The sequence below is a fragment of the Mastigoproctus giganteus genome, chromosome 4 (genome assembly GCF_048544385.1).
Source record: "Mastigoproctus giganteus isolate SK-2022 chromosome 4, ASM4854438v1, whole genome shotgun sequence".
Classification (NCBI taxonomy): Eukaryota; Metazoa; Arthropoda; class Arachnida; order Uropygi; family Thelyphonidae; genus Mastigoproctus; species Mastigoproctus giganteus.
This window is the reverse complement of record NC_143578.1, coordinates 193,873,765-193,895,600: the sequence shown is the minus strand read 5'-3', so window position 1 is coordinate 193,895,600 and position 21,836 is coordinate 193,873,765. Positions and strand designations below refer to the sequence as shown.

The window sequence follows — 21,836 nt, the reverse complement described above, 5'->3', positions numbered from 1 at the left end:
ATTCACCAATCTAGTTGCCCTTCTCTGTACTCTTTCCAGCAGCTCTACATCCTTCCTGAAATGAGGCCTCCAGGCCTGTATTGTAATGTTATTAATGAAGTCCTCTAGGGTTCAGTGCTGGGCCCATTGTTGTTTTCTATATTTATTAATTATATTGATGAAACTACCTACAGTGGTGGTCAAAAAAACTGCATCACCTTAGAAAAAAAAAAAAGTAACATTTGTAGTGAAACGTATAAGATATTGTTTGATTAGTCATTTTGTTTGTCGCAAAGCAAAGGTATTGCATCAGCCGTTTCTATAAAAACAGTGTTGGAAGGGTATACACGCTCATTAGTATCCTGTTTTGCAGAGGTGTAAGCACGACTCCATATGTTCAGTTGACACCAAGAAAAAAAAAGTGTAGCTGTTGCTCTGTCCCAGGAAGGGCTTTTTATGTATGCTATCACGGATAAAATAGGCTGCCCCCAGTCAAAAGTATCCCAGGTGCTGAAATTAAAGCGGGCAACCAGTGATGTGAAGAGAAGACCTGGATCAGGCCGTCAGAGAGTGACTAGGCCTTCCCAAGATCGATTTTTGAAACGGCTATGCCTTCCTGACCTAAAACTGGACTTTGAGATGGCTTCTAATGTTGAAACAAGTGCACGAACTATCCAAAGATGGCTTTCAGAATGTGGTCTGCATGCCTATCGGCCGAAGAAGAAGCCTTTGTTGTCCCAAAAAATGAGGAAGAAGAGCCCTGCTTGGGCTAAAATGCATGTTTCATGGACAAAAGTGGGACATCATCATCTTTTCTGATGAATCGAAATTCAACCTCCATGGTTTGGATCGGGAGCGATATGTCAGAAGATGAAAATAGGAGGCATACCATCCGGTGCCTCCATAGGCAGGAGCAGCAGTGCATAGCACACGCTTCTTGATTAGATCGGGGTTCGAGCCCGTGAACACCAAATACGGAGGATGCGGAAAGGTCAGGAAATGACCACCGCATATCCCCGGAGCAATATGGCCTTAGTTGCTAATGCTCCTAAAAACCAAACAACAGCATATCATCCTGACTGCATAACACCGAATGTAAAGTCTTTCCCCCCCCCCCCCCAGTTAGATGATCTGGGGATGCATAACAAGCAAAGGGGTGGGGCAAATTAAGTTTATTAACAGAATGGTGAATGCAGAAATCTACACTTGGAGGAGTGCCTGAAACCCATTATTAGGGATCACCACACAGACGTCAAACTGCAGTTTTCAACAGGACTCAGCATTTTGCCACACACACAGCAAAATTGGTAAGTTTTATGCTATTCAGATTTAATGATGAGTTTGTCTTACAAGGCTTAAAACATACTTACACCAGTGTTTTCCTTTGTTTTTCTTCCTTAAGGTGCAGTCATACCTCAGAAATGCTGGCATTAGTGTTGGACTGGCCCAGCAACAGTTCAGATTTGAACCCTATTGGAAATTGCTGAAGAAGCCAACAAGTAAGAGTCAGCTGCAAAAGAGCATTGGAAGGGTGTGGTACCACAAAATTGGGCAACCATGTATCCAGAAGTTGATTAAATCTTTGCCAGATCATTGCAAGGCTGTAATTGCAGCTCGAACAAAATGTTGAGGACTTATTATGCTGACTTACAGTACATAATACTATTGCGTTAACTTGTCATATCAGTTTGTGCACGTAAATGCATGTTTGGTTGTCATGATTGCCACTTGCATGATTTCTCATATTTCCATTAATTATGCATTTTACCCTTTGGGAAGATATTTATGGCAATTAGGTATATCAGGTGGAGTCTTTTTATTGGATTTTATTCATAGAGATATATATCCCATCTAACAAATGCATTTCGAACATTTCTGCAACCCACAATGCAGTGCAAAACACATTTGCAAAATTTACAAGTGATGCAGCTTTTTTGTATGTCACTGTAGGTTTCCAGATGATACAAAGGTTGGTAGAGTAGTTAATAACAGTAATCAGGGTAAGCTACTGCAACAAGATCTAGAAAAATTAGGCTGAGAAATGGCAGTTGAAGTTTAACATTGACAAATGTAAGGTACTGCATATGGGTAACAGTAATCCCAGATTAATGTATGAGGGCTTTTCAATAAAGAATGATCATAAATTTTTTTTTTCATAATATACCTTTATTAATCATCCATATTTTGATAGTCCTTTTCAAAGTAGTCCCCATTTGGTGAAATGCACTTACTCCAACATTTCTTCCATTCTTCAAAAACATGTGAAGAAGCCATTTTTTGACACACATTTGAGAATCATGTCTGATGAAGGGAAATGTTTTCTTTGCAGTTCCCTCTTTAATTTTGGAATAAAAAAAATTGCAGGTTGCAAGGTCATGACAGTAGGGTGGATGAGGAACACATTCGATTAATTCTAGCTAAGTACTCTGACAGTATGAGGTCTTACATTGTTGTGATGCAGCATCCTTGCAGCTGTGTGCAATTGTGGTTATTTGCAACAAATATGATTCCACAACATGTGTAGTGTAACCGTCATATGTCATGGCACAACGTGCTGGTAAACCATTCTTGCAGAAGCCACAACTTTTGTGCTTTTTTTTTTCAGTGTTGGCAATGATGTAGACTTCCAAACAGAGCTTTGTTGCTTACTCTCTCAGTAAAAATGATGAAGCCATGCCTCATCTGCCATTATCATCTTGTGCACAACTTCATCATCTTCAGTAACTGTCTATTGCAGCTCCTGACAAACCTCCATGTGAACTTCTGTTCATGAGTATGAGTAGTCTTGGAATCAAGTGTGCACGAATATGTGTCATATGCAAATGGTCATGGAGAATACCGTGCATGCTTCCTACTAATATTCTCAACATCTCTGCCAGTTTCCTTACTGTTATATGACAGTCTTCTCTCACAATTACAGAAACAATATTTATTGGTTTCTGTGGTGACAGCAGTGAGTGGAGCTCTAGGAACACCGATTTTTGTGATTGAATCACATCTAACTTTAAACATTCTAAACCACCTGCGAGCTGTGCTATATGGAAGCAGAGATTCACCATAAGCCTCTTTTCACATTTCATACTGTTCAGCTGATGTTTTCTTGAGACAGAAAAAATTTGAGAGCTGCATAGTGTTCCTTGCATGTCATGTCCATTGTTACATAGGCAAAAACTGAAAGGGCATAAACTTTACCAACTGCCAAGGTCACACCGTGCATATGAGCCAACAGTGCAGTTGCTATGTGATGCAGATTGGTTTGGTCTTAAATTCTGCAGCTCAGTTAGAAATAGCAAGCAGCATGGTTGTTAATGAAAAATGATCATTCTTTATTGAACCAACTGTGTGATACTACACTCAGGGTAGCAGAAAGTGAAAAAGACCAGGAGTAATTGTTCGCTCAGATACAAAGTTCTCTGAGCAATGTAGACAGTCCTGCCAGGACAGCTTGTGGAGCTTTATCAATGGTATACAGGAACTTTGCTAGCAGGGATAAGAAACCTTATCCCATTGTATAAGGCAATATTTAGGCCACATTGTCAGTAACTGCATACAGGGCTGGAGGCCTCATTTTAGGTAGGATGTACGAAATGGAATGGGAGCAGAGATGAATGAGATTGGTGAAAGGAACAAAAGAGTGCTTTTACCAAGAAATTGCAGAACATAGTCTAGATACCTGCAAGGTGATCTTGATTGAGGTGTTTAAGGCTTTAAATGGATTGAGCAAGCTCAGTGCACGCATGAGGGGGCATAAATTAAAATTGATGGATAGTTGCAGAAGAGATGTGGAGGTTTTCTTGCAGCCAGCAGGTGTTGATCATTGGAACAAACTTCTGTTTTGAAAGTAGGTAATTTTAATATATTCAAGGAAGAACTAGACAAATTATGGAGGGGATGGGCAAGTTCTAAGAGGTTTTTTTTTTGTGGTTGATGCTTTATTAATGCCATAGATGACATCTAAGGATTAAGGGACTGAAGTAGCACTCTCTCAGGCTTGAGAGTATGTGCATGCAACTTTCCTTCATGGATTCTGTAAGAGTTTTAATGTTTTTGATCTAAAGTTACCACATGCATGAAAAATGTAATGAAAAAGGTGTTCAGAGTTACCAGCTGTGAACATCTTTTTCATACAGGCAAAAACACCATTTGTGTTAGGAATAAGAATACCACAAAATAAATATTGTAATACCTGAAGAAATAAAACCTTAATTATACAAATAAAAATCTCTCTGATAAAATAAACTTATTGGATAATAGCATTAAGAATATAGTTAAAGAATAAAAGCAATAAAATCAAAATACACACAAACTTTCAGAGTTTTTGTGCCCTTTCATCAAATTTAATAAAATTAAGTGTCAGTGGCCCAAAAAATACAAACTTTTATTCAGTATCAAATCAGGCCACTTTTGTTTCAAATAACAGCAAGTGTGTGTGGCACAGCATGGATTCTGTAAGGGTTTTAATGTTTTTTGATCTAATTGTAACCATTCTTCAAGCAAAATATTGCATAGCTGCAACAAAGTTGAAGGAAGAAGACTTCATTGTCAGATATTTCTTTTCATCATATCCCACACATTCTCAATAAGATTGAGAACATTCACATGATCTCAATCTTATTGAGAATGTGTGGGATATGCTGAAGAGAAATCCAAGGAAGATGGTGGAAATTCATGTTGTGTTCTCCAAACCATTCTTGCATGATGCATCCCTGCATTGTCATCCATAAAGTAGTCATCATTTTTGGGATAAAAGTGTAACATTGAAGGTTGCAATAGAACTGATACAAAATTCAGCTACTCCCTGGATGACATTCAACCTTCCACCAGTATCAACGGATCTAGTCAGTGCCAACAGATCATTTCCCATCCCATGATACCAACTCCAGATGTTTGTGTTGTCTTAACAAGGCAAGCAGGGTCCATTGCTTCATGAGGTTCTCACTACACTCTCTGCCTACCATTAGTGCAAAACAAAGTACAGGCAACCCCAGTATAACACGGTTTCACTCTAACATGATTGATAAATTGTGGCAATCCTCGCAAAACATGGTTTCGCTCTAACACGGTTTGAGAATTGCTGGAAATCTCTCATACATGGTATTTTTGTGCTGGGAAAAAACCCTGTTATTATGTTGGATGTAATTTTTCAACGTTTCCATTTTTTTTTGCGAATCCCCGCTGTTGACTCACTAGTCGTTATTGCCTTTGTGATATTTTTCTAAAGCACATTTCTGGAGGTCACAACCATAAAACAAAAACAATTTGCAGTTTTCAGTTTAGTGGTCTTTTCTGTTAGTGTAATCAATTATAAAGGGGTACTAAACTCTTATCTTCTTGCATTTGCTATAGCTGGAATTCTGTGGGTTTTCACATTATTATGGTGAAATGTGTTTTCCCCTTCCATGAAATATTCAATCATATAAAAAACATAAATAAATTTTCAGAAACTCTTTACTCCGTATCGTGTTTGTTGCAACTCGTGCGTGCCGTGTTCTTTGTTATTAATTGCTTATCATTTTTACTGTTTTAAATTTTACAACCAACCAAAAAGTCAGTGAACAGAGATATAAATTAGTTAGTATGTACATATTACAGTATATATTAATTAAACTAGTACCTAAGCGTAAATTTATTTTTATTTTGCTAACTGGAAATATTCTTCTGATTTTCACGTATCATTTAACTTTGTTAATTGGTAAAGTAATAAAGTGAAATTTGTGCTTTATATCTAAGCAGGGGTCCACCTTATTTTGTTGGGAGATCTCTAGGTTCTGTGCTATTGAACTTGTGCTTGTTTGTTTGAGACCATAAAAAATTGTGACTTCGAATAGTGCAGATTGTGTGTGAGAGAGAGAGAGAGAGAAAACACGAAATCTAGATGCTGCAGAAGAGATTATGCTTAGCAGCGATGAAGAGGAAGAAAATTAAATGAATGTACATTATCTGACATAAGTATCACAGTTTGTAAGGTAAGATGTTTGTTCAGTTTTACTATTTAAGTTACTACTATTATAAAAAAAAGTGGCATATTTTTGTTAGCTTCTGGAACATAATTCCCTTTTTGTACTGGTTCTTAGTCCCGCATAACATGATTTCACATTACATGAGATTTAGTAGGAACCAAACTACCGTGTTTTCCAAGAGTTACCTGTATCATGATTTGTCTGACTATGACTTTCTTTCATTGTTCCACTATCCAATCATGATCTTCTCGGCACCACTTCAAGTGAATTTTTTTTTTAGAGAAAAGGAGAAAAAAAGTGGCTCCCAAATAGGCAGGCAACTGCCACTACCAATTTCTTCAATTCCTTGCAAATGTTAAGAGTTGAAATAGAGCAGTTCTGGGCTTGATCACTCATTTCTTGAATCTTGGCCCTGCTAAATGTGCACCCATGATAAGACCTTTTTCAAAGTCTGATAACCATGTTTTCCATTCTGGCTTCAAATTACTGCAGTCAGATAGCCCGTGTAGTCTATATACTCAACAAAGCAACATTTCGTCATAGTTTGTATATCTTCTCTCTGTGGCGTGGCAGTTATTACAAAAGTTTGTATTTTTTTGGCCAGTGTGTGTATCATTATATTGCAGATGGAACACATGACAGGAAACACAAGATAAACCTGTGTGGACCACAAATTGTATCTGAGTGGACAGTGGGTCAAGCTAGTGACTGTTAAATACAATTAACAATTTATGATTTATGTATTTATGATTTATTGTAAAGTGGTCATACCAGAGTATAAATAAGAACTTTTTTTTTTTTTTTTTTTATGCAGCCAACTATCATACTAGGCTGAGTGCACTGGTTGGTACTTGGGAGGGCAACACTCAGGAATACCAGGTTTAGCTGGCCTCCATAGTAGAGCGGCCAAGCATGAGGGTACAAAAGCGCTCATTCTTTGAGTGCCATGGTCCAAGTCCACATGACCACTGAATAAAGTATGATGTTCTTGTATTCTATCTTGTGAAATCCCCTGACACTTAGGTGGTTGTCCCAGAGTATAAATAGAAACTGTGTATTCTTATCACTTTTATCTTGCAAGTTTTTTTTTATTATATTTTATTTCTTCTGTGTTGTTGGTTTGTTACAAGATTTATTTTGTAATAGGAAAAAAAATTAAGTAACTGTAAGGGATGGATAGTAGTGGAAAGTGATAAAAATCCAAAATATAACTTGTCTAAATAGCAACAATAACCAGAATAAACCAGGCTGAAAAAAAAAAAAAAAAACTTGCTTCCTCCACCTCAGTTCAACTAACTCCAGCCCCATTAAATAGACCTTATAGAGTATTACTCCAGTCTCTGAAGGGATCTGATGACTATTGAGACAGTTTCACATGACAGTTATAAGCATATTTGTGACAAAAAGCCACTGATATAAATGGGCAGAAGCTGAGCACAAGAAATCTCGGGCAGAGAGGACTATGAGTGTGGGAAGGGACAAGTTCTATTCAGATATGAATAGAATAAAGAAGAAAGTAAATCAGATAGGCCTGCCTACAAAATGGCAATGATAGAATCACAGATAAGCTGAACAAGCACTTTCAACCTTTAAAATTGAAGGTGCATCTGAACTGAGAGGAAATGGTGAAGAGTTTGCTATAAAATTAGTGATATGATAACTGAGAAGCATTTGTTAGAAAAGTTGCTGGGGCTGAGGGAGTCTTACACTCCAATGTGGGGGCTTTTTAAGTAAATCTAGTGATTTACTAAAAAGAAAGGTGGCATGAGAGTGTAAGGGAATTGCACACAAAGATAATAGCATCAAGCTCACTAAGTTTCCTTGGTATTGGGCTATTCCAATTACAACACCCTGCTCTAGTGGAAAGTATACTGTTATTTTATTTCAAGCAGTGTGCCACTACTCGGGTCCAGGTTTCATTCCTTTTTGGGATCTCATCGGTGGGTGGGCCGGCCAGTGACAGAAAATACCTACAATATGTGAGATGCAAGAAGGTACAGTAAATGAAATGAGGCCAGTTGGGTTTATGGTTAAAGCTTTATGCTATATAATGTCATTATACATGAAAGCCCTAATCTCATTCTGTATGTAGAATTAACTAAGTTTGCTACTTATTACATTGATATCTCATATTATGGAAGCTCCATAATATGAGATATCAATGCATATAATATGAGATATCAATGCATTGCCCCTCCACAGGGGCAATGCATTTATTTCTTTTTTTTTAAGAATAATGCAATACCAAGACAACTTCTGACAGAGTGCCTCAACAATGAGAATGATATTCTAGTATGTAGCATATGACTTTAGCCATAAACCCATTTGACTTCATTTTACTTACTGCACCTTCTCACAACTCACTATTGTGGATATTTTCTGTCACTGTGTTGTTTAGGTCTTCAATGTGCCTACCTACTCACTGATGAGCTCCCAAAAAGTATGGAAACATGCATCTGGATACTGGATTAGCATGTTTTGTTCATAGTAGTGCAATACTAAAGCAAATCACGGCAGAGTGCCTCCATACTATGAGACTGCAATAAGTAGCAAACTTAGGTTGCTTAACACTACATACAGAATGGGACTGTGCCCTTCATGTACAATGAAGTTTTATAGTCATAAACCCATCTTGAAAGATGCCATTAGTGATGTTAATGAGATCAGACTGGGGAAATGTTTGTTAATCCATAAGAGAGAACCCAAAGAGGGTGATGGAAAACAATAGACTGGTGAATTTAACTTCTTGTGGTGGGCAGTAACGAACTGGAAAGACCTTCATCCTGCAGTGGATTGAAAATGGCTAATGATGATGGTGGGCAGTATCGTGGTGCCCCCATGGTTAAGGACACAATATGGGACCATCTTGATAAAAATGAATCCTAAAGCAATCACATGAGTGGGTTCATGAAAGCTATGGCTTGCCCAACTAATCAGCTCAATTACTGTGAAAAGGTCAAAAATAACTCTGACTTTATACAGGGTTTCAAAAATATGTATTTTCAGGTCTGAATTATAAAATATGACTGTGGAGTTGCTAATGGTAACAAATAACAGACATTTTACTGGATACTCTGCTTAATCTTATTTTTTAAATTTTTTATTATTTTTAACATTTAAAACTCTGTAGGTTTTTTTTTTTGTTTTTTTTTTAATTCAAACATCTATAGCCCTATAATGTTCAGAATTCGTAACATGCCAAATATATATATATATATATATATTTTTTTTTTTAATCCTTATTTTGGCACATAACACCAAATAAATGTGTGCATTATAATGCACATACTACTGTACTGTATTTTGCTTAATAAAAGCTTTTTAAAATTACTTTATACATACTTTTATTGCTGTGTAATAAATACTATATAGTAATAAATTAATCTTACTTCCCTTATAAATATTTGCTGAAAAGGTTTGGGTTTCTATTATTCAGCATTTCTGTTATCTAAGGCAATTTTAATCTCACCCTTGGATAATGGGAGTCCAGCTGTATTGCACTGAGATCATACTTCACAGTGGATTAGTATTTCCCCCCCCCCCTTTTTTTTTTTTTTTAGAAATGTGCTTCAAAGTTGACAATAATTTGTATATGTGATTTCACATGACTGCTAAGCCAATTGATTAAACAAGAGAATAAAGTTATTTACTGAATTTAATTTTTTTAGAGTAAACAAATGAATTGTTACCTGTGATTTGTGCATGTGTTCTTGTTGCATAATTACCTATAATTATACATGTATGCTTAACTGTATAAGGTAAGATCAAAAAAAAGAGCCAGGACTGAATTTTTATTTAAAAAATTATATTTGCAGATAATGACATCTTGAATTTTTAAAAATAATAACCTTGCCTAATTATACATTTTTACTTATCAGTTATGTAACTGTAAGAAAGTTTTCTGAAAGTCCTGTTTTAAAAGATTCTCAGTTTAATTTTTTAAAAATGCTGTAAGTTTGGTTCACTAGAATTACTATCCCTTTAATGTGTTATTTAGTTGTTGGATTGAACCAGAATAAATAAAAATCACAAGGTCATGTGATGAATAAGGAGGAGGATATAACACAGTAGCATTGTCATGGAGTAATTCCCAATATTTCCTTGCCTGCAGATCAGGTCTCTTCCAAGTGATTGTATCTCTCAAGCACATGATGATTTTTAAATAGCAGTACTCTTAAAGCCTATGCTAAAGCATAGCACTGGTATTTGAAGGTTTGAAGAGCAGCTTTTTAAATTCTACAAGTTATAGATGCATTAGGTGGAGGGGGTTTGTCACATTGATTAGTTGTACCTAATTGTGGGACAAAATATCACCTTATCAGAAAAGTTATAGATTTTTAAAGACTGAGTTTTAATTAGCAAAGGCTCATACAGCCATACAATAGTGCCACTGCTGGAGAAAGACATGGTGACCTATTCCAGTATTTTTCACCAGAAAACTTGATGAATGAGCTCAAGAATTTTGCAATGCTAGGAAAGTTCAGTGAAATGAGGAGAAGAGGCTGGTAAAGAACACGCTGGCTCGACACCATCAAGGACTTGAAAGAAGCTGTTGAAGACCGGACAGCATGGAGTCAGCTCGTCCATAAAGTCTCCATAAGTCGGCTGCGACTGAATGGATAAAAACAACAACTCTTAAAAGTATGACCTCCTAGTGTAATAAATTCATAATGAATTTATGCCTCTATAGTCCCAAAATAATAAGTCTAGCATAACTGTAGCATTAGAACTGTCAGTTTAAATTTTTTTCTGTGTGGAAGACCCATCCAAAGGATCAATATTTTGCCTGTGATCATAAAGAAAACACACTTCATCTTTTGCAACTATCAGTTTTAGAATTCTGGATCATGATCACAGATTATGTGCAGACTTTTCTTTAAACATTTATAACTGATCTGTCTGAATAATGCTTCTAACATGAGAAGTTTATTTGTTGATGTGGAGGGTCTTTCACACCTTGCATCATCCTCAATGACATTGCATCCATCTTTGACACACCATTTATTAAAAAATGTAAACTTTTTTTAATAAATCATTTCTACTCTGAGGCAAATTTTTATAATCTTTTCAAAAAAAAAAAAAAGGTATTCTGATAAATTAAATACTGTAATCAAAATGCCAGACATTTTAAGTTACAAAACAAATTTTTAATTTTTTATTCAATCAATACAGATATTTCCAATATATTTAATCCTAGAACCTTTTTGATCCTACCTTGTATTTTATTTTAAATAGGTTGTAAGCCCATCCTATCAGCTGGACTGGTCTGTTGTAATTATTTTGTATTATTTCTAAATATGGGATATCAGATATCAAGCACAAAAATTATTTTATAAAAATAAGGTTCTGTTGGAGGGATTGAAAATGAAGCCAATGAAATGCAAACACAGAATTTGGAATTATTCAGAAACTCAGTTGACATAGTTAATACAACCAAAATATAATAAGTTTATAAAAATATGCAAGTTTCTCAACAGATACACTTAACATAATTAAATGTATGAATACCCTGCTGTCTTTTTTTTTTTTTTTTATGGGCTTATTTAAAATAGCCCTCTCTGCCACAGCATCAACATACACATTCTTCGTACTTTACAAATTAGAATTAATGAACAGGTATATCTTGTGGCTGGACTGTAAGATTAATAATGTCATTTTTTCTACACACTCTTATTAAAAGAGGTTTTCCTGTTTCCATTGCTTTGTAAACATCTGCTGATGATTTGACAGTATTCCCTGAAATATCAATGATAACATCGCCTGGCTTGATACCATTCCTGGGAAGAAACAAAATTGTAAGAAATCCAATTACTTTATATATTTTGATTATCATTTAAAACTAGAATTTCACACACACACTGAATTTTATATGCAGGAATATGATGTGGATGTCGAAGGGCATTTTACACAAAGGGAATAAAAATACCACACTGTATTTTTAAGCCATTGTAAATTCCTGTATTTTTCACACAATTTACTTCAGAGTTTATTCCACAGTAGTGTTAGACATAATTTACATTTTAACAGTTCTAATAATGCTTAAAACTTATTGCCACATTTTCTCACTGGTACCTCTTCTGGGCCAGGGAATGCTAAATAACTGGGGGGGGGGGATTTGCACAATAGGAGCCAAATATCTATTTACTAATTGCCTTAGTGTTGCTGAAGTGATCTTACTGGTTTGGGATCATTGTCTTCTTAGGGTAATGTCACTTCTAGAGAAAAGTAGTGCTTGTGTCTGCAATAAAAAAAAAAAAAAAAGAAGTAAACTGCAGCTTGTATTTAGCAGTCAGGGGCTTGAACGCTGGTCTACTCAGAGCATGAGTCATTGCACTCCTGCTCTTGACCACTCGGCTATAGATGTGTGCTATATCATATTCCAGTGTTTGTTCTAAACTAAAATAAGGTTGAATTAATATATTATGTACACACAGGATAAAAAATTAGTTACCAGAGTAATTTTTCAATTAATAATGTACAACTCCTCCTTTGGCACAAATCACTTCATGAATTCGACTAGACCCCTTTTACATCAATATTAGGCCATTCTGAAAACAATTGAGCTCATAATCATCCAGATTTCATGGATGCTGTTGTTGGTGTTGTTGTGTTTTCACTTTCTGTTCAAGATAGTTCCATATATTCTCCATCACATTTAAAGATTGTGGCCTGGCTGGCAAATTCAAATGCCTGACAGCTCCCTTTTGTTCTTGCCAATTTAAAACTGTAGAGGACTTGTGAACTATCAGTTGTCACCCCAAAATATACAGTAGCCAAAGCCTGATTCATCTTGGTTGATATTTCAAGTAGGGGAGTTCTGTTCTTAAAAGTTACAACATCCCCAAGGAGATCTGCCATATATCAAAGAATCTTTATGTAGGTAGCATACTGCAATAAACACATTATGGGTTAGCCTGTCACTTCAGGGGTACCCTCCTAAATAGATACCTATAACAAATAGTTTATCACACGTAACCAGTTATAATGCAGCAGACACAGGCAGGCAGGCCTGTGTTGAGATGTTAGCATCCACAAAAAAAAAAAAAAAAAAGATTGCTGCCACTGCATTGTTCCTCTTTGCCTTCAAAGATGATCTTAGGAAATAAGGTAACTTCCACAATAGCAAGAAATTATCCTTGTTGCACAGACCAGTAAGAAGAAATGTTTGATCCTTTCAAGCATTAAATATTTTCAGAACTTTTAAAATGTTGATCCATTCTATTAGACTGAATATCTATAATGTATAATTGTACATTTAATTATTTTCCAATTCTGTGTCCATCCTCATATTCAGGAATATAAATGAGGAAGGATTATTTTCTTAGTATAGACATACCTATATTATAATAAACTACCTGCATCACAATCTGGAATTGTTACATATGGGGTGGTAACGTTTTCACCTATATAGGTGAAAATCTCAGGAATCCATAATGCTTTCTTGCATCATATGTCTCTACTAATAAAAGTGTGTCACTGGCTATGCAGAGTTGCTCATCACAGAGACACCTTCCAATCTGCTTTGTGTATAGGCATTCCATAACAAAAATACATATGCAGAACAAGTCCTGTTGCTTAATTATGCTTTGTTTATCTTTCAGCTGGCCACTGCTTAATCAATGATTGGAGAAGAATACTTATACAGATACTGTTTGTTTGCTTGAGATCAATACAAAGGACTTCAAAGAACAGTGAGAACTTTTTGTGTTAGCTAATACTACCAGTTATGCTGGGAGCTTAACTATAATTATGTCAGAAAGCTTGGTCTTACTTAAATAATAATAATAAAAAAAAAAAAAAAAAAACTCATCCTGTATAGTTGTGAATTCTTCCTAAGCCAAGTAGCTGAGGTTCGGTTAATCAGTGTCCCAGATATTGATTTGTTAAAAAAAAAACAAAACATGATTACAGACTTCCAAACAAAAGGACATTTTTGAAAAACATTCAGTTCATTTTTATGTTTTGAAATGTTTTTATTTTTACAAGAAATATGTACCTACAATAATCCTAATAAAGTATTTGGATTAACAATGTGTTTCAATTGTTACTACTGTACATAAAAAAGGGATTGTTAGATAAAGTTGGTGGCATTTCCATTCTCTTGACAACTAGCAATTTTCACATTCAAACCTAGCATTATTAGAGTAATTGTTGGTCAAGCAACACTTTTTTCCTATTTTAACTTCATAGTCAAACATTAAAATGGATTAAATAAACTGTTACAATTGAAATTCTGCTTATTTTTGTTAACAAATTGGCCATCAGTTGCTTCTGTTGCAAAACAGAAATGTGGGCTTTGTTGTCTGTAATGTGCGACCACTTCATCATACTTGTGTGGTGCCAAGCTAAAATTACTTTGGTTGCTGACTTTTTTCATTGACTTTTTTAACCTGGAATTGAAAAGGGCAGAGACATTTGTGGGCTTCCTTCTCACTATAACTGAATTAAGACATACTTAATTCAGTCATAACTTGACAAAAATATCCAGATTTTCTTCTATAAAATTGGGGGAAAAAAACCCTCTGTGATTCCTCACGAAGTGGATTGAAAATCTGAAACTGCATGTTTGTGTGAGGTAGCAGTAAACATGTTAACAATGTTTTTCAGTAAGATCTCAAAGAAATGTGTGAAATTTCAGAAGAGAGGTATGTGAGATTTTTCATGTATTATCAAATCTGAAAAGTAATACATTTGCATATACATCTGCATACAGTAATGTGATCTTTCAATTTCAAGCAGTGGGAAATGCAATGTAATCAGACATTTGCAAACAAAAAGCATAAGAACAGTGTGCAGTGCATAGAAAGAAATGTATAGATGTAGTATTTCAGAGTGATGATGTCATATATGTAGAATGTTTATGTGCATCTCTTGTTACAGAATAGTCTTCCTCTGTGTTTAGCTGATTATTCAGAAATACACTTCCAGATAGTGAAATTGCACAGAAACAAGAAGTAGATGGATCTGAATTGTGCACCAATTTTAATTGCTAGGATGGCAATAATGAGTGCAATTCCAAGCTTTATCTCATTTGTGGTGACCATTCATAATTTAAAAAAGAAAATTGAGGTTGAAAGCAGCTTCCTCTCAGTGCCAGTATTGAGCATCTTCTTGTGAACAACCTGAAGGCTGGTGGGACTCCTTTAAAGAACTGTCTTGCACTTAGTGTTGATAATGTGCCTGTTATGTTAGACTTAGACACTGGAGTAGTAAGTGTATTAAAAGAGGATAGTGAGCTCGTGGTGGTAATAGGCTGTTTTTGTCATCTCATTGATTTGTGTGCCAAAGAGGGAGGCATATACCTTCCTGTGATAGATGAATATTTGGTGGAAATTTACTACTATCTAGAGAGTGCCAAAAGGAAAAATAGATTTAAACAACTTCAACTGATACATATTAGTGAAGTAAAAAAAAGATTTTGAAGCACATGTGTACAAGGTAGGTGTCTTTGGGAGAACAGCGGCAACGTCTGACAAACTTATTTAAAGAAGAGGCTAGAAGTGCTGAGAAAAGCCACATGAGCACTTTTCAAACTTGCCAAATTGAAAAGTACAAATATAGAATATTAATGAAATTTAACTTGTAGAGCAGTGTGTGGACTTCAGAAAAACCTCCTGTTTTCTTTTATTGTGAACTCATTTTTTCAAAAAAAAAAAATTTTTTTTTTTTTTTTTGAAAAAATAGGATATTTCTGGTATTGTTTTGGACCAGAAATATCCTATTTTCTTCTTGCTTACAATTACCTGATCTCCAGCTTTTTGAAAGTGAAAAGTTAGCTATATATATTCCAAATAGAGTTTAAAATAGAAAATAAAACCAGGATCCATCAGAACAGGTACCATGACTGATGGATTAAGAACCAAACCAGTCAGGCTGTGGATATAAATATTGTTTGGTTTCCCCTCTAACAAATGGGGGAAGAAAAGAGGGAGAGGATTTCTATAGCTCCTACAGAATAACAGAATTTTACTTACACATCAGCTGGTGACCCAGGAGTTACTTTCCATATCAGTACACCATATTGAACATTAGGAAAGTCTGGATGCCGTTGTTGTAGTTCTTGAATGAGACCAGGTGTAAGAGTCAACATTGTGATGCCAAGGTAAGGTCTGGTAGAAGGGACTTTCCGGCCAAACCATCCTTTCTCTGAAAAAAATAAAATGTTTTGGGTTTTTTTTTTTAAATCACTAACATGATTTATTTAAATCAAAATCAACAAAATAGTTCAAACACACATACAGCAGAACATAAAAGCATGGATATTTGTGAAGGATTATAAAATGGAATGATAACTCTTGTCTTATGTCAATTATTTCCACACTATAAAGAAAAAATTTTTAAATTCTAAATTTAAACTTTTGCTTCTCTCTCTTCATCAAGAAGTTTTGCAAAGAACAAAAATCTCAACAATAGGATCTTGCCTTTTTTTGATAATGAGCCCAGCCATCCTGTTAACATTGAAGACCAGAGTGACAACATACAAGTTGTTTTCATGCTAAAATATTACCCCTTTGTTGCAATCAATGAATTAAGGGGTAACAGCAACATTCAAAGCTGGTAGACTATGCAGTAACTGATCACCAAAACAAACTGCAAGAACAAAGCCATTAATTCAGAAGTTCTGGAGGGATTACAATATTAACTTCATAGACAACACTACAGCATCATGAAAGAAGTTACGATGGTGTGCTGGATATGGTCAGAATGCAGTCAGTGTCCAGGAACTTGTTAATACCTTAGAAAGACAATTACGGATTGTGTAATCAGCAAATGAGATTGGCTTTTGATGAAGCAGACAAGTAATGTCTGCTTCTTGGAATTGCATTATGTTGAGCTGAACAGTGAGGATCTGATTGAGTTGGAGCAACAAAGGATAAGAGTGCAGGAGGAAGAGGAAATGCAACCCACACTATAACAGCTCACTATAAAAAGGGTGACTAACATTCAGCTTGTTTGAGAAAGGAATGGCCATTCTTGTTGAAGATGATCCAAAAATGGAGCAGGGTGGTAAATTCAGTCAAGGATCAAGTCCAGTTAATTTTGCACTACTATAATGAACTGTATCAAGAAAAGGAGCAAAATTCTGTTCAAACTTTTGTTCTTTGCTTCTTAAAATGTAAATAGTTTGACATGACTATATCAGTATGTAAATAATATATATTTACAGTACAATGCAATACAGTACAAATTCTATACAGTGAGACCAACTGATGATGTTACTAACAGCAAATTCAAAATGGGAAGCATTCAAAGAATTTATCTTGGAAGCTACTAGGCTTTACATACCAACTAAGAAATATTGTTCAAGGTTTAGGCCTAAACGGATGTCAGATGAACTAATGAGGCATATGGCAGAGACGAAAAACGCATGGGATACATATAAATTAATGGGTGACATGGAAGCCTGTGATAGATATAAGCTGGTCTGTAATCAAGTCATAAAGGAGATTAGGCAGGCAAAGGCAGATTATGAGAAATCTTTGGCAAAGGATGTAAAGAAAAACAGCAAAGATTTCATTACCTATGTAAACTCTAGAAGGAAAAGGATGAATCAGATTGGTACACTGGACATTGATGGTTCAACTGTTGATGATCCTGCTCAGGTGGCTAACAAACTAAATTAGTATTTTGCATCTACATTCACACATGAGGTAGGTATCAGGAATGGGAATTCCAGAGGTGAATTAAACTCTGGCAGTGAGCTAGATGATCTTGTAATAACTGAGAGGAAAGTGGAGGAGAAATTGTTGAAGATAAACATAAAAAAGGCACCCGAGGTGGATGGGATCTATCCAGTTATATTAAAAGAGGCAGCAAAGGAAATAAGCAAACCCTTAGCCATAATTATGAGAGCTTCTTTGGACTCAGGGGAGGTACCCATGGACTGGAGATGTGCAAATGTGACCCCAATTCACAAAGGAGGATCAAAAGGCGACACAGGTAATTATAGAGATGTTAGTTTAACTTCTGTTCCAGGAAAATTAATGGAGGCACTGGTTAAAGAAGCACTGCAGGATCATCTAGACAAGACTTCAGTTATAGTTCAGACACAGCATGAGTTTGTTAAAGAAAAGTCTTGCCTGACCAATTTGATTGGATACTATGATGTGGTCACAAAGGAACTGGATGCAGGGAATAACTTTGATATCATATATTTGGATCTTAGAAAGGCTTTTGATACTGTTGCACATGGAAGACTGCTGCACAAATTGGAGCAGTGTGGCATTGGAGGCAAATTGCTGCCATGGATAAAGGGATGGTTGAGTGGGAGAATACAAAGAGTGGTAATCAATGGACACTGCTCATCGTGGACTAATGTTATTAGTGGAGTCCCTCAGGGTTCAGTGTTGGATCCATTGTTGTTTTCTGTATTTATAAATGATATTGATGATGGTATGTCAGGCTTAATGTCCAAGTTTGCAGACAATACGAAGGTTGGTAGGGTTGTTAAGTACACTAATGACAGTACGCTGCTGCAACAGGATCTAGAAAAGTTGAGATGGGCTGAGAGGTGACAAATGTAAAGTACTACATATGGGAAGCAGTAACCCCAGAGTAACATATCAACTCTGTGGTACTTCACTGACAGTGGTAGAGAACAAAAAGGACCTGGGGGTAATTGTGCAAGCAGATATTAAGTTTTCTGAGCAGTGCAGATGGTCTGCAAGAGTAGCTCATGGTGTCTTGTCAACGATATACAGGAATTTTTCTAGCAGAGATAAGGAGGTGATTATCCTCTTGTATAAGGCAATGATCAGGGCACACTTTGAGTACTGTATACAGGTCTGGAGGCCTCATTTTAAGAAGGATGTAGAGCTGTTGGAACGAGTACAGAGAAGGGCAATAAGATTAGTGAATGGAACAAAGGGTTGCTCTTACAAAGAAAGACTTAAATTTTGCAAATTACATTGTCTGGAGCCTAGGCACCTGCAAGGTGATCTGATTGAGGTGTATAAAGCCTTGAATGGTTTGAGCATGCTCAATGCTGATGGGATTCTTCCTCTTGTTCAGAATAATCACCTGAGAGGGCATAAATTCAAATTAAGGAAAGACAGATCTAGGATAGATGTGCAGAAGTTTGCCTTTACCCAGAGGGTAGTTGGTTGGTGGAACAGACTTCCATCCTTTGCTGTGGAAGTTGATAACCTAAATAAAATTAAGGCTGAGCTGGACAGGTATTTGGAACAAACGGGGGGTGAAATGGGAGAATTTTTTTTTGGCTGATGCTGCATAAGCTTGCTTTCTTGCTCATTGTTGTTTGTTATTTGGTTTTTAGGAGCATTAGCAACTAAGGCCATATTGCTCCGGGGATATGCGGTGATCATTCCCTGACCTTTCCGCATCCTCCGTATTTGGTGGTCACGGGATCGAACCCCGGTCTAATCAAGAAGCGTGTGCTACGCACTGCTGCTCCTGCTCACCTGGCTACAGAGGCGGCCTCTGCTTTCTTGCATCATATTCCTCTACTAATGCTAATGAGTGTATTTTTGTTGCTTTCCTATTTTTTAAATATAGATTTGCATAATTTTTGTTTTTAATGAGTTAAAGTGAAGTTTATAAACTGGCATGTCCATGAGAATATATCTCGCCTTTATAACATACAGTAATCCCTAGATTAGTGCGCTTAATGTGTCTTGCAAAAGTGCTGCACTAGTCGAACTTAATAACCTATGGAAAATAATGTAATTGGTTTGGTTCAGTGACTTTATTTATTCTCAAAAATATATAGTACTGCATTTTTTAAAATTTTTTCAACAAATTATAATTAAAAAACAAATTAAACAAAGGAAAATATTCTACTTTTTAAAAAAAAATTTAGTATGTGTATTCTCCTTCCTCTTATCATACATTTGTTGATAAGGAATTAAGCTTCTTCCACTTTTTGACAAATTTGACTGCTGCATTCTACATCAATAGTACGAAAAATCTCATCGAACTCCTTTGCAAGTGACCTCTTTCTTGTGGTTAGGAGTTGCATCACCTTGACAATCATAAGCAGCTTTGTTCACTTGTTTGGTATCTAAATTTAGACGATCACTATTGCTCAGTTCTTCGGAATGAGATTCAGCTAATTCTTGAACATTTTGGTTTGTCTAACACATTAAAACCAAGGTTCTTTCTGATGCGAGTTATTTCTTCAACAATGCCTTCCATTTCTTTTGGAAAGCCTTTAAATTATTTTGCACAGTGAGGAAGAAGATGCTTCCACATGGCTCTTATTTTGCTTGATGTTAAGTTCAAGCCATGACTGATGAAAGTTTTCAATGGCATCTTTGATGCTATACTTTTTCCAGAATTCTATCAATGATATTGCATTCTCTCCAGATGTTGCTTGAATTGCATGTTTAAAAGTCCTCCTCAGGTAATAAAATATCACTTTGATATTTTCACACAAGGAATCAAGAGCAATGGGATGACCATGAGCATTGTCCAAAATTAATAAAGCTTTAAAATAAAGATTATTTTTTTCTGCAATAATTTTCAACTGTTGGGCAAAAATAGCCTGTGAACCATTCTTTGAATAGAGCTTTAGTTATCCACGCTTTCTTGTTAGATCACCAAATTACAGGGAGTGATCCTTGATTTAAGCCTTTAAGAGCCCTAGGATTCTCTGCACAATAAACTAGCATGGGCTTTAATTTTAAATCTCCCTCAGCATTACCCCTTAATAAAAGTGTAAGCCTACCTTTGGCAACTTTATAACCAGGTTGTGATTTTTGTTTTAGCCAAGGAAGTCTTAGAAGGCATTTGCTTCCAGAACAATCCGGTTTCATCAACGTTAAATATTTGTTGATCACTATAACCTCCTTCTTCCACAATTTCCTTCAGTGTCTGGATATTTTTGAGCTGCTTCTACATCTGCGCTTGCAGCTTCACCTGTGATTCGAACATTATGCAAGATGGTTTTTTTTTAAACCTCTCAAACCATCCAGAACTAGCACCAAATTCTTCATTGTCCCCTTTTTCATCTTCTGTGGCTTTTTCTTTCAAAGACGAAAAGAGACAGTGCTTTTTGATTTAATAATATCAGTACTTAGCAGGATTCATTTTTGGTTACAATTTTCAATCCATATAGATAAGTCACTCTTCAATCATTGTAAGGGTTCTATTTTGAGCTGTTTGCATACATTTGGAACCTTGGCACAACCTTACCTTTTTCTTTGTACTCATTTGCTTTGCTCAAAATTGCTCTTATTTTTGATTCACCCAGCCCATGGTCCCCTCTTATTTTTATTCTACTATCACTGTGTTCATGCCTTTTTATTATTTCTAGTTTTTCTTCTAAGGAAATAACTTTGACTCTTTTTTATATGATCACTTTTCACTTCACTATTTCTTTTGCTCATAGCTGAGAGTAAATTATGCATTAGCTAAACTATAAGGGGGAAAAAAAAAATATATATATATATGTACTGTTAGCAGTTGATATGGTGGTCTGGTGTCTGATAAATTAATTTAGCAGACAACCATACATATATAAAAAAATTTGTGGTTTACAAAGAAAATATTTTCTTTCTGATTTCGGTTATATTAAATTAAAATGGTGACTAAATAAACACTTGAAAAATATGGACTCTCATTATAGATACTACACTAATTGATTTTTGGTATCAAAAAAATTTAGTACAATTAACTGTATAAATGTAAAAAAGCATGTTTAACCAGCACTTTACAATATGGCTTGCTGTTCGAAGAACACATTCCCAATGAAAATCAGAGACTAACTGTAATAGCTTTTCTGGGAGGGCCAAAAGTTATTTGCAAATTTTATTATAAAAGTGAACTAACTGGACAGAATGAATTAAATAAACAAATGCAAAGTCACTTTCAATATAATACATTTCATTCCCTCTAATTTAACTGATTGCACAGGCTTACTGTCAAATACATATGGAA

At 35.6% G+C, this 21,836-nt stretch overlaps 1 protein-coding gene across 1 annotated transcript in view; it reads right to left on the bottom strand.

The window, feature by feature from the left end:
- Positions 1-11,470: 11,470 nt before the first annotated feature.
- HtrA2 (HTRA2-related serine protease) overlaps positions 11,471-21,836 on the bottom strand; it is a 66,792-nt gene continuing 56,426 nt past the window's right edge. The window contains exons 5-6 of the mRNA XM_090371961.1: positions 15,914-16,085; positions 11,471-11,716 (exon numbers count right to left, since the gene is read on the bottom strand). Of these exons, the coding sequence (XP_090228087.1) occupies positions 11,545-11,716; positions 15,914-16,085 (344 nt within the window). The 3' untranslated portion in view covers positions 11,471-11,544. The remainder of the gene's footprint in view (positions 11,717-15,913; positions 16,086-21,836) is intronic.